This window comes from Anas acuta, chromosome 5 (assembly GCF_963932015.1).
Source record: "Anas acuta chromosome 5, bAnaAcu1.1, whole genome shotgun sequence".
Classification (NCBI taxonomy): domain Eukaryota; kingdom Metazoa; phylum Chordata; class Aves; order Anseriformes; family Anatidae; genus Anas; species Anas acuta.
Genome location: NC_088983.1, coordinates 47,193,665 through 47,209,005, shown reverse-complemented (window position 1 = coordinate 47,209,005; position 15,341 = coordinate 47,193,665). Strand labels below are relative to the sequence as shown.

The 15,341-nt window shown below is 39.5% G+C and overlaps 1 protein-coding gene across 1 annotated transcript; it reads right to left on the bottom strand.

Annotated features, from left to right (window-relative positions):
- Positions 1–7,693: 7,693 nt before the first annotated feature.
- On the bottom strand, positions 7,694–14,102 carry SMIM38 (small integral membrane protein 38). Its single transcript, XM_068684567.1, has 2 exons — positions 13,135–14,102; positions 7,694–9,888 (listed from the first exon to the last, which is right to left on the bottom strand). The coding sequence occupies exon 2, from the start codon at positions 9,333–9,335 to the stop codon at positions 9,204–9,206; it is 132 nt and encodes a 43-aa protein (XP_068540668.1). The 5' UTR covers positions 9,336–9,888; positions 13,135–14,102; the 3' UTR covers positions 7,694–9,203.
- Between the last annotated feature and the right edge of the window lie 1,239 nt (positions 14,103–15,341).

Sequence of the window (15,341 nt, the reverse complement as noted above, 5' to 3'; positions counted from 1 at the left end):
GCGAATCTTCCCGTACTGATTTTAAAATTTCTCCTGACTGCACTGTAAATGCTCACACGCAGACTGAGGAGAGGTAACTGGGTTTTTTCCTTTTTTCAAGTACAGTTGGCAGTGGATCCTACTCATGGTCAGTTGCTTGGCAACAAAACAAGTTTCTCTGGCTACAAAATAAATATTCCACATCTGAAATATTTGAGAAAACACTGTTTTTCCTAACTACATTCCATAGTACTTGGGCCATAGGGTTTCCCAGAATAGTTTAAAATGTTAACAGGGTTACACAAAGGACGCCCTCCAATTAGATTATTACTCTGAGACAGATACAGATACGTCCCCCTATGCAACACTGTTCATATTCTTAAAATAGTATGTTAAATCTACTCCATGGTCTAGAGCTCATGTAAAGTACTTTAACTGCCTAGGAACAAATTAGCTAACTGGATCCTGCGCCCTTTTAAATCTAGGCGTGGTGGGAGACATTTTGCAGGGACTAAAAATCTGGAAGTCGCTATATTCGGTCTGAGATGCATGCCAAAGAAAGCATGTCTAAAGAAAGAACCAGAGTGCAGACAAAATCAGATATCTCATCAACTGCCAGAGCCACAGAGGTATGCTTCTGGAGGTACATGCTCTGGGATCAGCACAGAAAGTGTTAAAGTTACGTGCCTTCAGGTAGCTCATAATTGGGACTGCTGACTTTCTCTTCATCCTTTCAGCACAACACTTTGCTTTGTTGAGTTCACAGACAGCAGATGCCAGTTCTTCCTGCCTTCTGGAAGCACTTGTCACATCGGTCAATGCTAAATAACATAATGGACAGACTCATAATTGTCAGATGCAAAGACAACATCCTGGGCCAGTAGAGCAGAACACTGCAGAATCAGACCACTAGTCCAGATGACACTGCACCATGCCCCATCATGATCAACACTGGATATCTAAGAGACTAAGAGCAGGACAAGCACATAGTGATGCTTCTCTAGCCTCTTCAGGTTCCTGTAGTACAAGGATTTCCTGCATTTGAAGCCCCAATAAATCTTTCTTCCATGAATTTGTCTTAGTACAAAGATCAAGAAGGAGACATAGCAATCTCTAGCGTTATTATTTGATAGTAATTCCCAAAATCCATTATCTTTTTTAATAATATGTGTGGAAAAGAAAAAAAAAGTCTTTAAAGAAACCAAAACAATTATTGACACTAAAGAGAGATTATCAGCCTCATGAGTTTCAATTAGAGACACTGATGAAGAGCTCAAAGGCCGGCAACTCTCAATGGGGAAGCAGCCAGGGCTTGTGGAAAATGGTCTCTTAAAACACACAGGCTAGCGCTGGTTGTAAGTTCAAACATTCCTTTAAATATGGGACTAGGGCTCCAAACTCACTAGAGCCTTTCCTAAAAGGGGATTTAGGCATGTACCCCTGATACTCAGTCTAGCTATCTAAGGCCAACATACAAAGCTAAAAACCTCCCAAGCATACCTAAATACTATATATGTCTCTTTTCTACACAGATTTCCCTTATTTTTATTCTTCTGCATACACCCAGAGTGTTTACATCTCTGTGCTGGAAGCTCCTCATCTATCACACACCAGTGTGAACAAGATCTGGAATTAAGCTATACTTGTCTGCTCTTCTCTCGAGTAGTGGACATGATAAAAGCTCTCGAGTCCAGTGGACATGACAAAAGCCCACTATCAGACTTGAGAGAAGCAACTATTGATTACTTATATGACACAGGGAAAGAAAACTTACTTTCTTATTTAAAAGTAGACGATTTTTTCCAAGGGATTCCTGCTACTTTCAGCAGACAGGATGGACAGTGCGTACGTAATAAGTTCTCACGTTTTCTTCTGGTCCCCTTTGCAAGAGTAATTTCCTCCTGAATACCCTTTAATTTTTATATGTTCCGTAGACGCTGATTAACATTCTTGTTATATCCATGTTACCTCATCTTGCAATGAAGAGGATCTTAGAGAATTACTTTATTTGCATCTTGTTTTAGGTGTCACACTTCAGATTCTCAGAATTCAAATTCTCAGCATACCAATTTACTTGTTAAACTGGTACCAGTTTATTTGTTACACTGCTTTGATCTGCAGCTACTAGTTCTGGGCACATAATTAAGTTATACACAGGTTCTCCAGGTAAGCAGTCAAAAAAGTAAAAGAAAACATTTACGTGTTTTCACTCAGAACTCAATGACAGGCAAAGACAGGACTAATTTCCTCATAACTGCACTCAAAACATTAATCTTCCTAAAGCTCTGTCTTCCACACTCCATCTTTCTGGAACACTCAAAGCACTGTCACTGCAACCTTCAATCCCACAGCATGACAGCCAGAGCAATAAATGAGCAAAAGAACCTGTGGGAAAAGAGCAGTTTAAGACTGTATCATAATGCCTGGGGGCAGAACAAGAATTGCACATAAAGCCTTAATTCTATCACTGTCTTCATCTCAGTACTTAACTTTGTTACATCCTGTTAATACAGCCAGCTAAATGCCCAGCACACAAGGCTACGCTGATAATTCTGTGTTTGACCAGCAATACCCGAGTATACAGACACAGAGCACTTTATGGAAGATGAGGGGTAGATGGGACAGAGGAATTTTTGACAGTAAGTTTGACAGCAAGTTTCACAGAAATTTTCTGACAGCCAAAAAAAGTGAAATGCAAGTCCCAGGATTTGTCTGGTCCAGCAGACATTTTATCCTGTTCTTATCCCTTTGGCATTTCTCTGGACTTCTTGTTCCAGGACAAATCTCTTTGTTCAGTAAGACTTAGCCTCCCAGCCTCAGCTTTATTGCTTACTCCAGCCTCCTCTTTTACCCTGTCTGTTAGCCCAAGCTCTCCTAACTTCCTTCAGCCTGTCTCCTATCTCAGCTTTGCATTAAGTCAACTCACCTGCTTTTACGTGGGTTTTGCTCTCAGTCCTTACATCCAGCCTCAGTGCCCACCTCCTCACTGGCTGTTCTTGTTTCAGCATCATTCCCCACTTCTTTCCAGCTCTGTCTCCTAGACTGCTGTTCCTTACCAGATCTGGACACACACAGCCTCCCCCAGTTCCTTCTGAGCAGCCCAATACTTCTGTCCCACTCACTTTGCCTGAACAGGGCTTGATTCTCACCAACCCAACAGCTTCTGTCCACCCTCTTATCTCCATCCCTCAGCCTTAGTGCCCATTTTCCTACACGGTGCAGTCTAGCTCGCTTTCTATCAACTATGCACAGCCACTTTCCTCCTCTGCCTAAACTGTCGTTACAGAGTCTTCTTTTCCCTGATGATTTCCTTATCCTTGTTTACACACATCAGATCTAGTTGTGTCCCCCTTGAATTTCAAGCAGGTGTTTAGGTAGTTTTGTTTATGTGAACATGAGTTACACATCCCTGATATGGAAAAAAAATCCAGACCAATTGCATGTCCCAAAATGGGATGTCTACATCTTGTCAGAGAAAATATTGCCAATAATTTTGAGCATGTGTAAAACAATGTATTTTTCTGTAGCCTTGTTCTTGGAAGACACTAAACTGTTCTGGCTGAAACTTTCTGAAGAGAATTCAGCCTGAGGCAGACACCCAATGCAACACAGAAAATTTGTTTGGTTTGAAAAGTTACTTTGACAAAGTTGTGAATAGCTGAAAATAGGGCTTCAGGACTGGAAGTACCTGGCAGCCTTAGCAATAGATGCCACTACTAGCCCCACCTGTACCAAAAATCAAAGGGCCACATTATAAGGTCACCCGTTTTGGTGTCAATCAAGCATAAAACAACTGCATTTATGGATTTTCTCTGGGTTTCTGTTACCATAACTGAGATGAGGCTTCTGCCATTTAGTTGTCCTACAATTTGATGCCTTGTTGAATCTAGACAGAGAGATTCTGCTCCCTAGAGCTCCCTAGTCATAGACTAGGAGTGAGGGTAGCAGCACTACTTACAAGACATCCCCGGAGCTTCTGTTTCTGATATGGCAGCTCATCATAAAGAGCTAGCAGACAAGCCACTGGGCCTCCAGCTGTTCAGACTCCTCCTGCGAAAGTCAACATAATCGTATCCTTACTTGTGTCTTCAGCTTCCCCACCGAAGTCTGCTGTAATGGAGCTACCTAAAGTAATTAGACCACCTGTTGCATCGCCAGATCTATTTAAGGCACTCCTACTGGAGTTTGGTTTACATGGTTTGACAGTAATTGTTTAAGTGGATGCCATTGTAATGACACTGCAAAATATAATTATAGACTTATTTTAATCAATAAATATAATTACACGCTCATCAGACTATGAGCTTATCTGTAATTAGTTCTCCATACCATAATGCAGTCCATGATGCCAACTTTGTGCGCATTACAGAACGTCAAAAAGAAATTACATTAGCAGATGACAGGATATTTACAATCAATTGAGCTTTTGCAGATCAGAAAGATTCTGAGTCCTGGCAAAAGAAAAAATCACAAAGTACTAACTGCGGAACTTCAAAATGGCGATTTGGTTTGGGAGCAAATTTGGTTATAATGGTACCACTAGTACCAGGAAAATGGTCACTAGGTATTTCCACAGCCCTGATATCCACCAATGCAAAGAAGATTTTGCAACTTCAGTTACTTAGGCATTTTGTTCTGAGTCATTTTTTTTCTCCTCCAGAACTATACAAGCTTGTATAGCATAACAAAGTGGGAAGGGCTGTTATCATAGGATATTAAAAAATTAACATTTCCATATAAAAATCTATGCACATACATGCCAAAACGCATACCCACGTACCTATCTGTATATGCTTATAGCCAAGGGTGTACAACCAAAGTAAATAAATGTTCTCCAACATTTAAAGTTGACCCTACTAACACCTGTAAGACAGACACACACTGATCTTAGAAGAGGAAATTCAGAAATAGGAAGTTATGATAACCTTCCAAGAGTAGTCTCAAAAAAAAAAAAAAAAAAAGAAAAAGAAAAAGAAATAGTACTTACATAACTGACTCACACTTTTGTCCAAATCACTGGCTTCCAACAAAACAAAGCATAATCCTATAAATGTAAGAAATGGTTACAATATTCTAGCAACAGTTCTGCATCCATGTCATATACTTCCATTTATTTTTTTAAATATACGTGTATTTGATATGTATGCATTACTAGATAAGCAAAAAAGAAATCAAGAAATCATTTCACACACAAATGTTTATGAGCAACAGTGAAATATAAGAGTTTTGTTTTGTTTTGGTTTTTTTAAGTGCATCACAGGTGGCTGATAAGCTTCTATAATATATCAGGAATATGTTTATGTGTAGTGGATTTGAATATCTATGTATATAAATTAATGTTACATTTATAAGGAATTTTAATATCATCACAGTATTTAGTGACATTAGAGACATTTTTTCTATTCATTTACATATACCTTGGTTTCGTGTCTTGAAAGATGGCTCCAAGGTGCAGCCTTCATTCACATTGTCCACAGCTCAAAACTGCTGTTAAACATATGCTTATTTTTAAATATGTCCTTAAACACAATCAAAAACAGTGTGGTGTAAGCATCTTCTTAAATACCTAGCTGAAATTGAATCGGTTTAAAGGACTCTAGAATGATTCCCAGCCAACCCCATTCAACTCCTATTGAAATATGGGCTTCAGGATGGAACTTACTGTACTCAGGTACAACTACCTGACATGAAGCATTTATTCTCCAAAATTTTTTCTTCTGCTGCATTCTGTCTCGTAAAAAGAAAATAACTTCTAAGCACAGAGACAACCTAGCTTTTTTTTTTTTTTTTAATACTGTAAAACAAGTAAAAATATCATTATTAACTTGATACTACATTTTCCTGAAAGAAAAATATATGGTTAAATCAGAGCACAACATAAGATCTGTGACAAAAAATTCTAAAAAGCACAAAGATACAATGGTCTTTCACACACCAGAACAGTTACCTCAAAAGGCACAAAACTGGGCCAAATGCACCATTTGCAGTGAAAAATAACTTCTACCGTCATTGTGACTGCTTCAGGCAGGGGGTAGATCAGAAGCTGGCTCCACATGAGCTCTGTCCAAAGCAGCAGAACAATCCTGTTTTGAATTCCAACTCCACACACCAGCCCTTGGGAGTAACAGGGTGCTGTGCAGCAGTGCCAGAGGCACCCCAGGGCCCAGGTGTACCCAGTGATGCGACTGCTCCAGTGTGTAGTGACTAGACAGCAATGTCAACCCAAGCATGGCCAGCCCAGAAGGTTTGTCACCATGGCACAGTCCTGCAGAGACATGGCTTTGGGCTCAAGATTAATCAAGGCACATTGTCACAACCTAGAGTGGATGGAGCAGTACTTCTTTCAGTTCTTGAAGTAACTCTCTCATTTTGGACATCTCAGCACAGTGCTCCATGGGACTGGGTCAGGAAACAGTAACACTTCCATGTCACTGCACAGCTGACATGGGCCTAGATTTTGTTTGTCTCCACGAAAAGTGAAAGGGAAAATGTCTACGGGAATAAAGAGGAAGATCCTCCTTTCCATTACGCTTTGCACACTTAAAAGAGCAATAGCCCTGATTTTGTGGTAACAGCACAAACAGGATGGCCTTCCATTTTGAAAACGCCCTGCAGCACTGAATAAGAACAACATGAATCCCCAGCAGAAATTAAACACAAAGTTATTAAAATTGCTTTGAATGCATATGGAGTTTAAGAGGTAACAAGACCTTTTATGAAAGGTATTCAAATCGTCTAAAGGATTCATTTAGATAAAGATATTCATTTTTTATTAATCATATGTGCCTCAAAGCCTTCACATTCTAAAACTCTTGAGGGTTCCAGCCAGTTTTACCTGTACAGGATGCAAATCTAGTATTGACAGACGTTGGCCATAACATTCTTATAATCAGGATGAAATTTGTGCAACTCAGAAGGTCCAAATTGAACAAACAGACAAACTCAAACAGAAGCAGCCCACTGACAGGCTGTTCCCCATATTCCCCATATCTGGCAGGATAGATATACCCCATTCTTTATAACTATTAATCAGCAAGATCACCCAGTATCAGCCCTCTTTTCTGCACCCCACCCCCCAAACCATTAAAGGGGATGGTTATGACAACTCAGGCATTAAACCATTCTGATTATTCCATCCTGCCAGCTCTTCCAACTGTGCCACAGAGATCAATGAAAATGTGGCCTGCATAAGAGGATGATCCATAATAAGACTGTGATCTCTGATTTACATGGAAAATTCAAGATGCTGCTCTGCAGAAATAAAGGAATCAAAGACATGAATTCCATACCAGTGTCAGTTCCAAACATCACCAAACATTAAGGACATTAACTCACAGCTCCATCTGTAGCATTTCTCTTTATATTCACATTTTAAAATGATTAATATACAACACTGTCAAGTATAGTTTAAATAAAAAAAAAAAAAAAGGATTAGGAAACTTGTTCCTTAAAGGCACTATCATATCAATTTATCTACAAGTTTCATTTTCTTCACAATGATGCATACAACAGCTAAGAATAGCTGCGTTTAATTGACAGAAGAAAAATGGATCACTGTGCCTATTTTTCCAGTTACTTATTATCAAAGGTATGTCTGCACATCAGATAGACAACATTTCACTTTCCCTTTGTGGTCTGCTGGTGCTGGGGAACACAAAAACAAATATGAGACAATCATCATTAAAATTAGGATCCACAAAAACAGACAAGGGGATTAGTTACATCTAGACATAATTTATTAACTAGCTAGATTCCAAGGCAATGGCATGCATCTTCAGACATCGCGGGCTGTCTTGTAGGTTGCTCATCCACCATAAATAAAACCTGAAGCTGCAATCAATTGACCTGACATTTACCCTGCTCCACAGCATAAACACATACCACCTCTCATGTCTGAATTTTAGGAGGCTTCAAACAACAAAGTGATAAGGGCTGATTAACAGTTGCTAAAAAGAGACAAGCCTGTGGGAGTGTGTAACTCATGAATGGGCCAGAAACTCTTTAGAGGAATGCTTCGGGTTTTTACCTAGGCTGAAGTCTGATATCATCACATAAGCTACCCAGAGACGCTGAAGTAAGTTTATCACGTGGGAGCCTTTACTTTCAAATGACATAAAAATCATCAACCCAGAGAAACCTTTTTAAAGTTGACTGGGCCAAGGACATTGCATTTCAATTCATTTCTCAGGCAAGGCAGTACAATTTTCCTACTTTTGCTGTAGGAAAACCAAGTTCTTAAAAGCAGGTGTTAAATTCTGTTGTTGCAAGGTTCTTTGGATGTTTGACTTAGTATAACAGCCATCTGAAGGCAAACAATTCACTTGGACTCCCCTGTCCCATTTTGCAAGATGCATTAACCACCAAAGAATCCTAAGTCACTATTGCCTTGGGCAAGTCGTCAAATCTTCCCGTGTCCCAGTAGCTCCTTATGAAAGCCTAGAAATGAAATTACTTTGCAAGGACTCTGAGTGTTGCTGCATGTCCCCCCACCTGGCGCTGCTGAAGCACAGCTAGTCTGTCAGACAAACTCAGATGCGCAGATCTGTTTTTCATGGAGCAGAGTATTCCAGTGGTGTGCAGTGCGTGATTATTCGGATATATCACTTGATAAGAAATGGGGATAATCATCAGGTTATAGCCAGTTAAAAACACTCAGTTTCTGATCCAACTGACCGGGATGAACCACAAGAAAAATTTAGCAACAAGACAGTCAATCATGTAAAAATGCACTCTGTAAATCTGCTTCCTTAGACACGGATCCTAAACTGGGCCAGTAATCTTCATGTTCGTTCAGGCACAGTCAGTTGTTGCATCCAGGCAGGCTGTGCAGCTGACATCTTAACGTGCAGATCAGCAGTTTGTCCAGCAGGCAATGAGCCATCGCATTTCATGTATCAAGACGGGGCCACTGGCAGTCTTGGACTGCCCAACAATAGGATTCCATCCAGCTTGTCCAGATCATTTCATTGGCAAAAGTCCACAAGTCTGTTCCCAACAACAAATTCTTGCCCTAGTCTGATAGGAAGTCGTTTGATTCAATCAGTTGTTGGATTTCCCCCCCTCTCTGTCAGCATGAGGCCTTCTGAAGACTCTTCACTCAGTTGCAATCTCAGCAGGTCATTTCTCTCTCATCAGAACCCGAAGTAAAATCTGCTCTAGCTCCATTTACCTCGTCCAGTTGTCCCCATTGCCAGTTCAAATCCGAACAAGCCTTTTGAAGTATCCTAGTCCTCTTTTCTCTTGTCAGGAAACCTTCGGGACAGTTTGTAATCTATATAAGCACTAAGGCAGGACCATAAAACGAATCGTATGAATATAATCACAATCAGCAAAATCATCAAAAGGACTGATTCCATATTTAAGCTAGAATAATGAGGTAATGTGAAAAAAAAAATACTTGGGGAGATCTAATTATATAATGCAGTATTCAGTTCTGTGGCCGGCCCCGCAATTCCTGTAACATTCCAATCAAAGTGATCTCACTAGCATGTGAGAGAAGAGCCCAGCTGACAGATTTGGGACATGTAACGTACTATTTAGTCAAGAGGCCCCATGTGCTATTCATAAAGAATTAACAACTCTTATATTGACAATGACAGTATTGTCAGAAGACCTTTGGAAGGGGAAAAAAACTCCATAAACTCCGTCTCTGTGAAGTTGGACTTTTTTTTTGCCCCTTTTTTCCAATGCTGATGTAATCTCCAAACATCTCCAGCAGCAGCTGCTCAGCGAAACCAGGCACCTTCTCCCTAGTCCCTTTCAGCAGCACACGCAGCACTTTCCAGCTCCCTCAAGACAATCGGGGCCTTTCTTTCACCAATTAGCTATCACTTCAAGAGCCCTGCGCTGTCCAACGAGCTCTTAAGAATGGTCTTTGCAGGAAACAACACTGGAGGGGCTTTTTTTCTCCTAGACAAATTAAAAGGGGAAGAAGGGAGGGAGGGAAGAAAAAAAAAAAAAAAAAGCACAACAAAACAAATCAGAACACAGAAGCTGTCCAAAATGCATCACTCAATTAGTGCATCGACAAACGCTGAAATGTCCTCAAAAGCCAACGCTAGAGCAAGGCACACACAAAAAATGCTCATGCTTTCTTTAGGAGATAGTTTGTTTAGCTGAATATGTTAAACAGGTTTCATAGAAAGAAGGGCTCTTGTTACAGCAAGTCTCTGAGTTAGACGAACTAAAAGGGAAAGAAACTCCTGGAAGATTATGTCCTATTTCCTTATTTGGCTCTCCAAATGTAAAGCAGCATTATTTGAAGTAGACATTATAGGAAAGAACTTGGTTTAGCTCACTTTAAATATAGAGGATTGATGAAATGAGTGATTACTAGAACTGCTAAGATCTTTTTGAACTTGCTCAACTAGCAAACTGCTTTGCCCAGAAACCATACTTTCCATCTAAAAGAACTTAAAGCCTGATTCTGAGACTTAAAGCTCTGTGAAATCTACATTTGTTTTCTTGTAAAATCAGGGAATAGGTACGGTAATACCTTGAGGTCTCCTTTGATGCCAAGTCCGCATTAGAACAAGCACAAACTCTAGGATGCAGCTCAGGAGGGGAACAAGGAACTTACACAGATGTTTAATACCTTGTCTGGGCCTGGATCTCAGCAACTGGAACTGGACAAGTGGAGTTGGGAAGGTAACAACATGAAGGATTAACAGTAAGAGAAATGACTTGGAGGAGGTTCAAGCAATAGCACAGTGTCAGGACTGCTTCCCTGAATTTCAAAACTCTGCGTTAAACCAAACTGCATACCAAATATCAGTTGTCAATACTCTCTTACATTACCATTTTCTGGTCAAAATTGCCCTGATTGGGGTAGCCTCAGGAGATCCGACACATTGTCTTCTACAAGGACAACACAGATACATTTGCACTACAAGGAAAAAATTTAGTCTATTCCCTTTTATTAACTGTGTATCAGGAGCAAAGCTCCAGGCTTTGTAAATAGTTAAATGGCATGGCAAAGCAAATACTTTAAGGGGTTTCAGGAGTTTGTTCACACTAATGGGTACTCTTAACTACTATGGGGAGTTTTTAATGGACTTGGAAAGTGTCAGAACTGATCAGATTGCTTAAAAGAAAAAAGTCTGATGTATTACCCTACGTGCATTTATGAAGGAATGTGAATCAACTCAAATTCCCCTGTATAGGAAGGCTCAACCAAGGGATGAATACACACAGTCGGGATTAAGAGGGATTCTTTGTGGAGGTGCACTGAACAATGAGTGTCTTTCTATACCTACAGACTTCAAAAGATGCAGAGTTTAAAGGGACTACTCGCTCCAACTAGTTAAGATTTTGCTGAAAGAATGCAGCATGGTGGAAAATACAAATATATATACGTACATTTATATACACTCATACAAATAAGTTGGGTCACCTCCAGCTATAGGAGGAAAAAAGGGAAGAAAGGGACCCACGAGTTCTATAAGCTTGTCCTAAAGCAAGATCAACTATGCCATTCCTGACAGGTGTTTCTCTAACCTGTTTGTTTGTTTTTAAGAGACCCACATCCACAAAGATGATGAGAAATAAAATCTTTGTTTCATCTGAAAAGGGATTTAAGTGGGAAAAACAGTTTGAAAAACCGATCGGTGGCTCTATCTAGTACAATACAACCAACGTAAGCCCACAGCCAGTGGCTCTGCATTACATGCTCCCTTGGGCAACTGGCTCACTTTATAGCCATAAGTAATTTATTGGTGGAGATGATGATACCTGCCTTAATTCAGAAAGTACAGTTCTTCTGTATCCTCTGGATGGATGCCTTTGCTCTTCCTAAAAGCGCTTCTTCCGTGACAATCATCACCTTTACCCTAATGCCATCCTGCTCTCTGGACTCTAACAGGTTTGTTGAAAACCACCAGCAGATTTTAGTGAGCTCAGTATTAGCTAGCATGACTGCTGTGACATACAGCACATCATATTCCCTGGCCATCAGCAGCTCCAGTTCAATCTGCTAGTGGCGAGAAGCCCAGTGGTTATTTAAGGGCACGCGAAGAACAAATTGGTGGTTCATTCCAAGCGAACAGGTGCCTCCACCCCGGGCTCACAAGTGGTTCTCAGCTATGCCATCTCCGGCATTCCCTGAGAGGTGTCAAAGCCGGAAGGGAAACCACACAACCCTGGCGCCTGGCACGGGGCTCTCCTCAGGACAGGCTGACACAGAGCTGGGTAAGCTTCCCCTGCTGCTGCTGCAGGTCTTTGGCTCCACATGCCACGGCTGTCAGCTTGGCACTCTCTGCAGGTACTGCATTTATTCACACAAAGGAACCATCAGTTGCTGAAGACAGAAGGAAAGTATTTTTCTGCTTATATTTCACTCCTTAGGACAGATTTCCTTGCACAGAAAATTAATGTACAGCATAAGCAGGACAATTCTGCATGCCAAAGGAAAACACTCTGTGACTGTAGAAAATGAAGTTTAATATGAATCACTGTTCTCCTCTCCTTTGCAAAGTATTCTGAGTCTCACTTGGGAAAAGCGCTATGTAAAACCTATATATAAATCATTATTGCTTGAATTTTTCCGAATATATATTTTCAGATAACGTAAGTTCCCAATGCCTGGCATTGTTTTGACTGATTTGCCTTTTCAAAGAACATATGCTGTATCACATGTAAAAGCATCCTCTCTGCTCACAGTTTATTTTGCTAAAATCGTTTTTCAACTAATCGCCTCTCTACAGAATAACGGCATGATAGAAGAGTATTCCTGATGGGTGGTATTTTCTCACTAACATATGTTTTCATCACATAATCAACGTTATTACCTTCTTCTCCTATAAATATTTATGAAAATCCTCTAATTTGAAACTATTTCCAAGACAAATTCTGCATTTTGCTATTAAATTATCATCATGTAATTAATTGCCCTGGTACTCTGAAGGGTAATAGCCAAAAAAAGAAAAGGCAAAGAATATAGTCTTTTAAAATGTAATCCAACAGATTTCATATCCAATTTTCCAATTCCAATTATAAAGCAGTCTATCTCCTAAAATACCGTTACATTCCTAAAATGTTAAAATATCCAGTAAAATTACAAGCAATAAATCAGCACGACAATAATCATATAAACATCCACTGTTAGCAATTTGAAATATATCTCAAAATATAAAGGAATTAAAAGGATATTTCACTTACTGTAGTTACCACATATTCAAAAGTCAGTATATCTATAAAGAAAAATGGCAAAGAGTTGCAGGTGTCAGCACGGCTAACAAGAAATTCCCAGTTCATTGCTAAAAAGAAAAAAAAACAACGAACACAGAAAAAAAAAAAAGAAAAAAATAAAGAAAAGAAATTCAGAACCAGCACTTATCTCTCGGTCATGTGCCTGCTACAGTTATCAGAGTGAAAAAGGCACCTTGCTCCAGTTTGCACACATGAAATCTCCTGAACAAGCATTTTACATCACATGGAAAATAAAACACCACTTAAAAAGAGCCAGATCAAGGTATTCATAGCTTTAGAGGACAAAACCTAACATTCAAAGTCAATTCCTACTTCAAATAACTTGTGATAATAAGCACATTTCAAGACCATTCAATGTTGCATTGAGTCAAAGAAAAGCCCAGACACCTGCCCCACTGGTTTTCTACTGGAAAGTCCCTAGCAAACATACTCCTCCCACCACAGTCAGTTCGATATGCCCCTTTCCATGATCAAGGACAGAAATAAGATACTTCATTTACTACCTATATCTTCTGTCAAGAACTTGAGTGTTTGTAAAACTCAAACTCAACCACATCCTCAAGGCCTCACAGCTACAAGTGGAAAAAAAAAAAAAAAAAAAAAAGAAAAAAAAGGAAAAAAGCACAGTGTAGGAAAAATAATGAAAATGAAGGAAAGTGTTTGGAAATGATTAGAAGGAAATGAAACTAAACTCATAAATCTGACTTAAAAGTGATTACCTAGAGAGACATGTGTTTTAAAAAAGATTCAATGAGACCTTCGCAGTTCAGGAGCTGTGAGTGCATCATCTCCTCCACATGCTGCTGCACACTGCAACACTCAGTAGCAGACAAATTATTGCCCTTCAGCTTACAGACTTTTCTTTCCAGAAGCACGATCAGAACAGAAGTAGCCAAGTAGATCGTGTACATGCCACGGTATTTAATCACATCACTGAATTAAAATATTAGTAACATCCAAGACAACTATCGCACAACAAACAAGAATAAAAATGCAAAAAAAAAATATATTTATAGCCACTCACAGGAAAAAAAAAAGCCTTGCATGTATTATGAACATGAAAATAATTTGTTATCAGCAATTATCACACCCATTTTCTTCTTCAGTTGCCAGAGGCCCTACACAGCTTGCTAAGTCTTCACACTGAGTTGTGTAATTTTATTTCTTGGAAAGACCCTCTGGACTTCTGCTGGTGAAATTAAGGAATTATCACTGAATTAAATTGTACAAAATGGATTTAGTCCTAAAGCATCCTTTCTCAGAGCTTTTCTTCCATTGGTGGATTTTTTTTCCCACTGAATTCATGGTATTACATGCCAATCTAGTAGAGAATTTTATTTTTAATTTATTATTTTGTATTATTTTTGACTAACCAGTGTTTCATTTCAAATGCTGTTTTTTCAAAAGCAGAAAATCTGGCGAAACAGACTCCAGGTCTGATGATATATTTGTCAGAAGCTGTTTTTTGGATCCGTAAAATTTAAGACCAGAACAAGAAGATCAAGCTCTTCTAAGTATTAGACAGTCAAAACACTCATACATAAAACCACAGGCTGAGTCTCCTGACGAGTGCCATGGCCACCTATCTTCAAGCTATTCCCAAGTTTCTCATGACTTACAAACCTCACTTTCTTCTCACTGTGCACAAAACCATACTGGGACCTTAAGAAACTTCACAGGATGGGAAAGACAGTTCCCTTTCATCTGTAACTACATGTCTTCAGCAGATTAAGCCATGTTTCCTCTAGTTTCACAGTGAGGATGCTTCTCCCATGCTCTACCAAGAAGAGATCAGATCAAAATCTGTCTCTGATTTACAATTAAATTTGGGTTTCTCGGTCATCATTTGTTTTGAAAGCTTAAGTCAACATTGACAGAAGTGAACAACGATATAGCTGCAATTTCCATACGAGGTCTAGCATGTGACAAACTTCACTAAATAGATAAGTAAAGTTTCTAAAATTTACCACAGACAGAATGCGCTTTGACAAACTACAGATCATGGAAAGAACTGCGCTACTCATAAAAAGCAAATACTGAAAATAATTGCTATCCTTTACAAGTGATAGAAGGCAAACATTTCACGTGCTGGGCTGACACAGCTCCTAACCTTAGTCTTTTACTTAAAAACAAGTACATTACGTGAAAGGTATAGT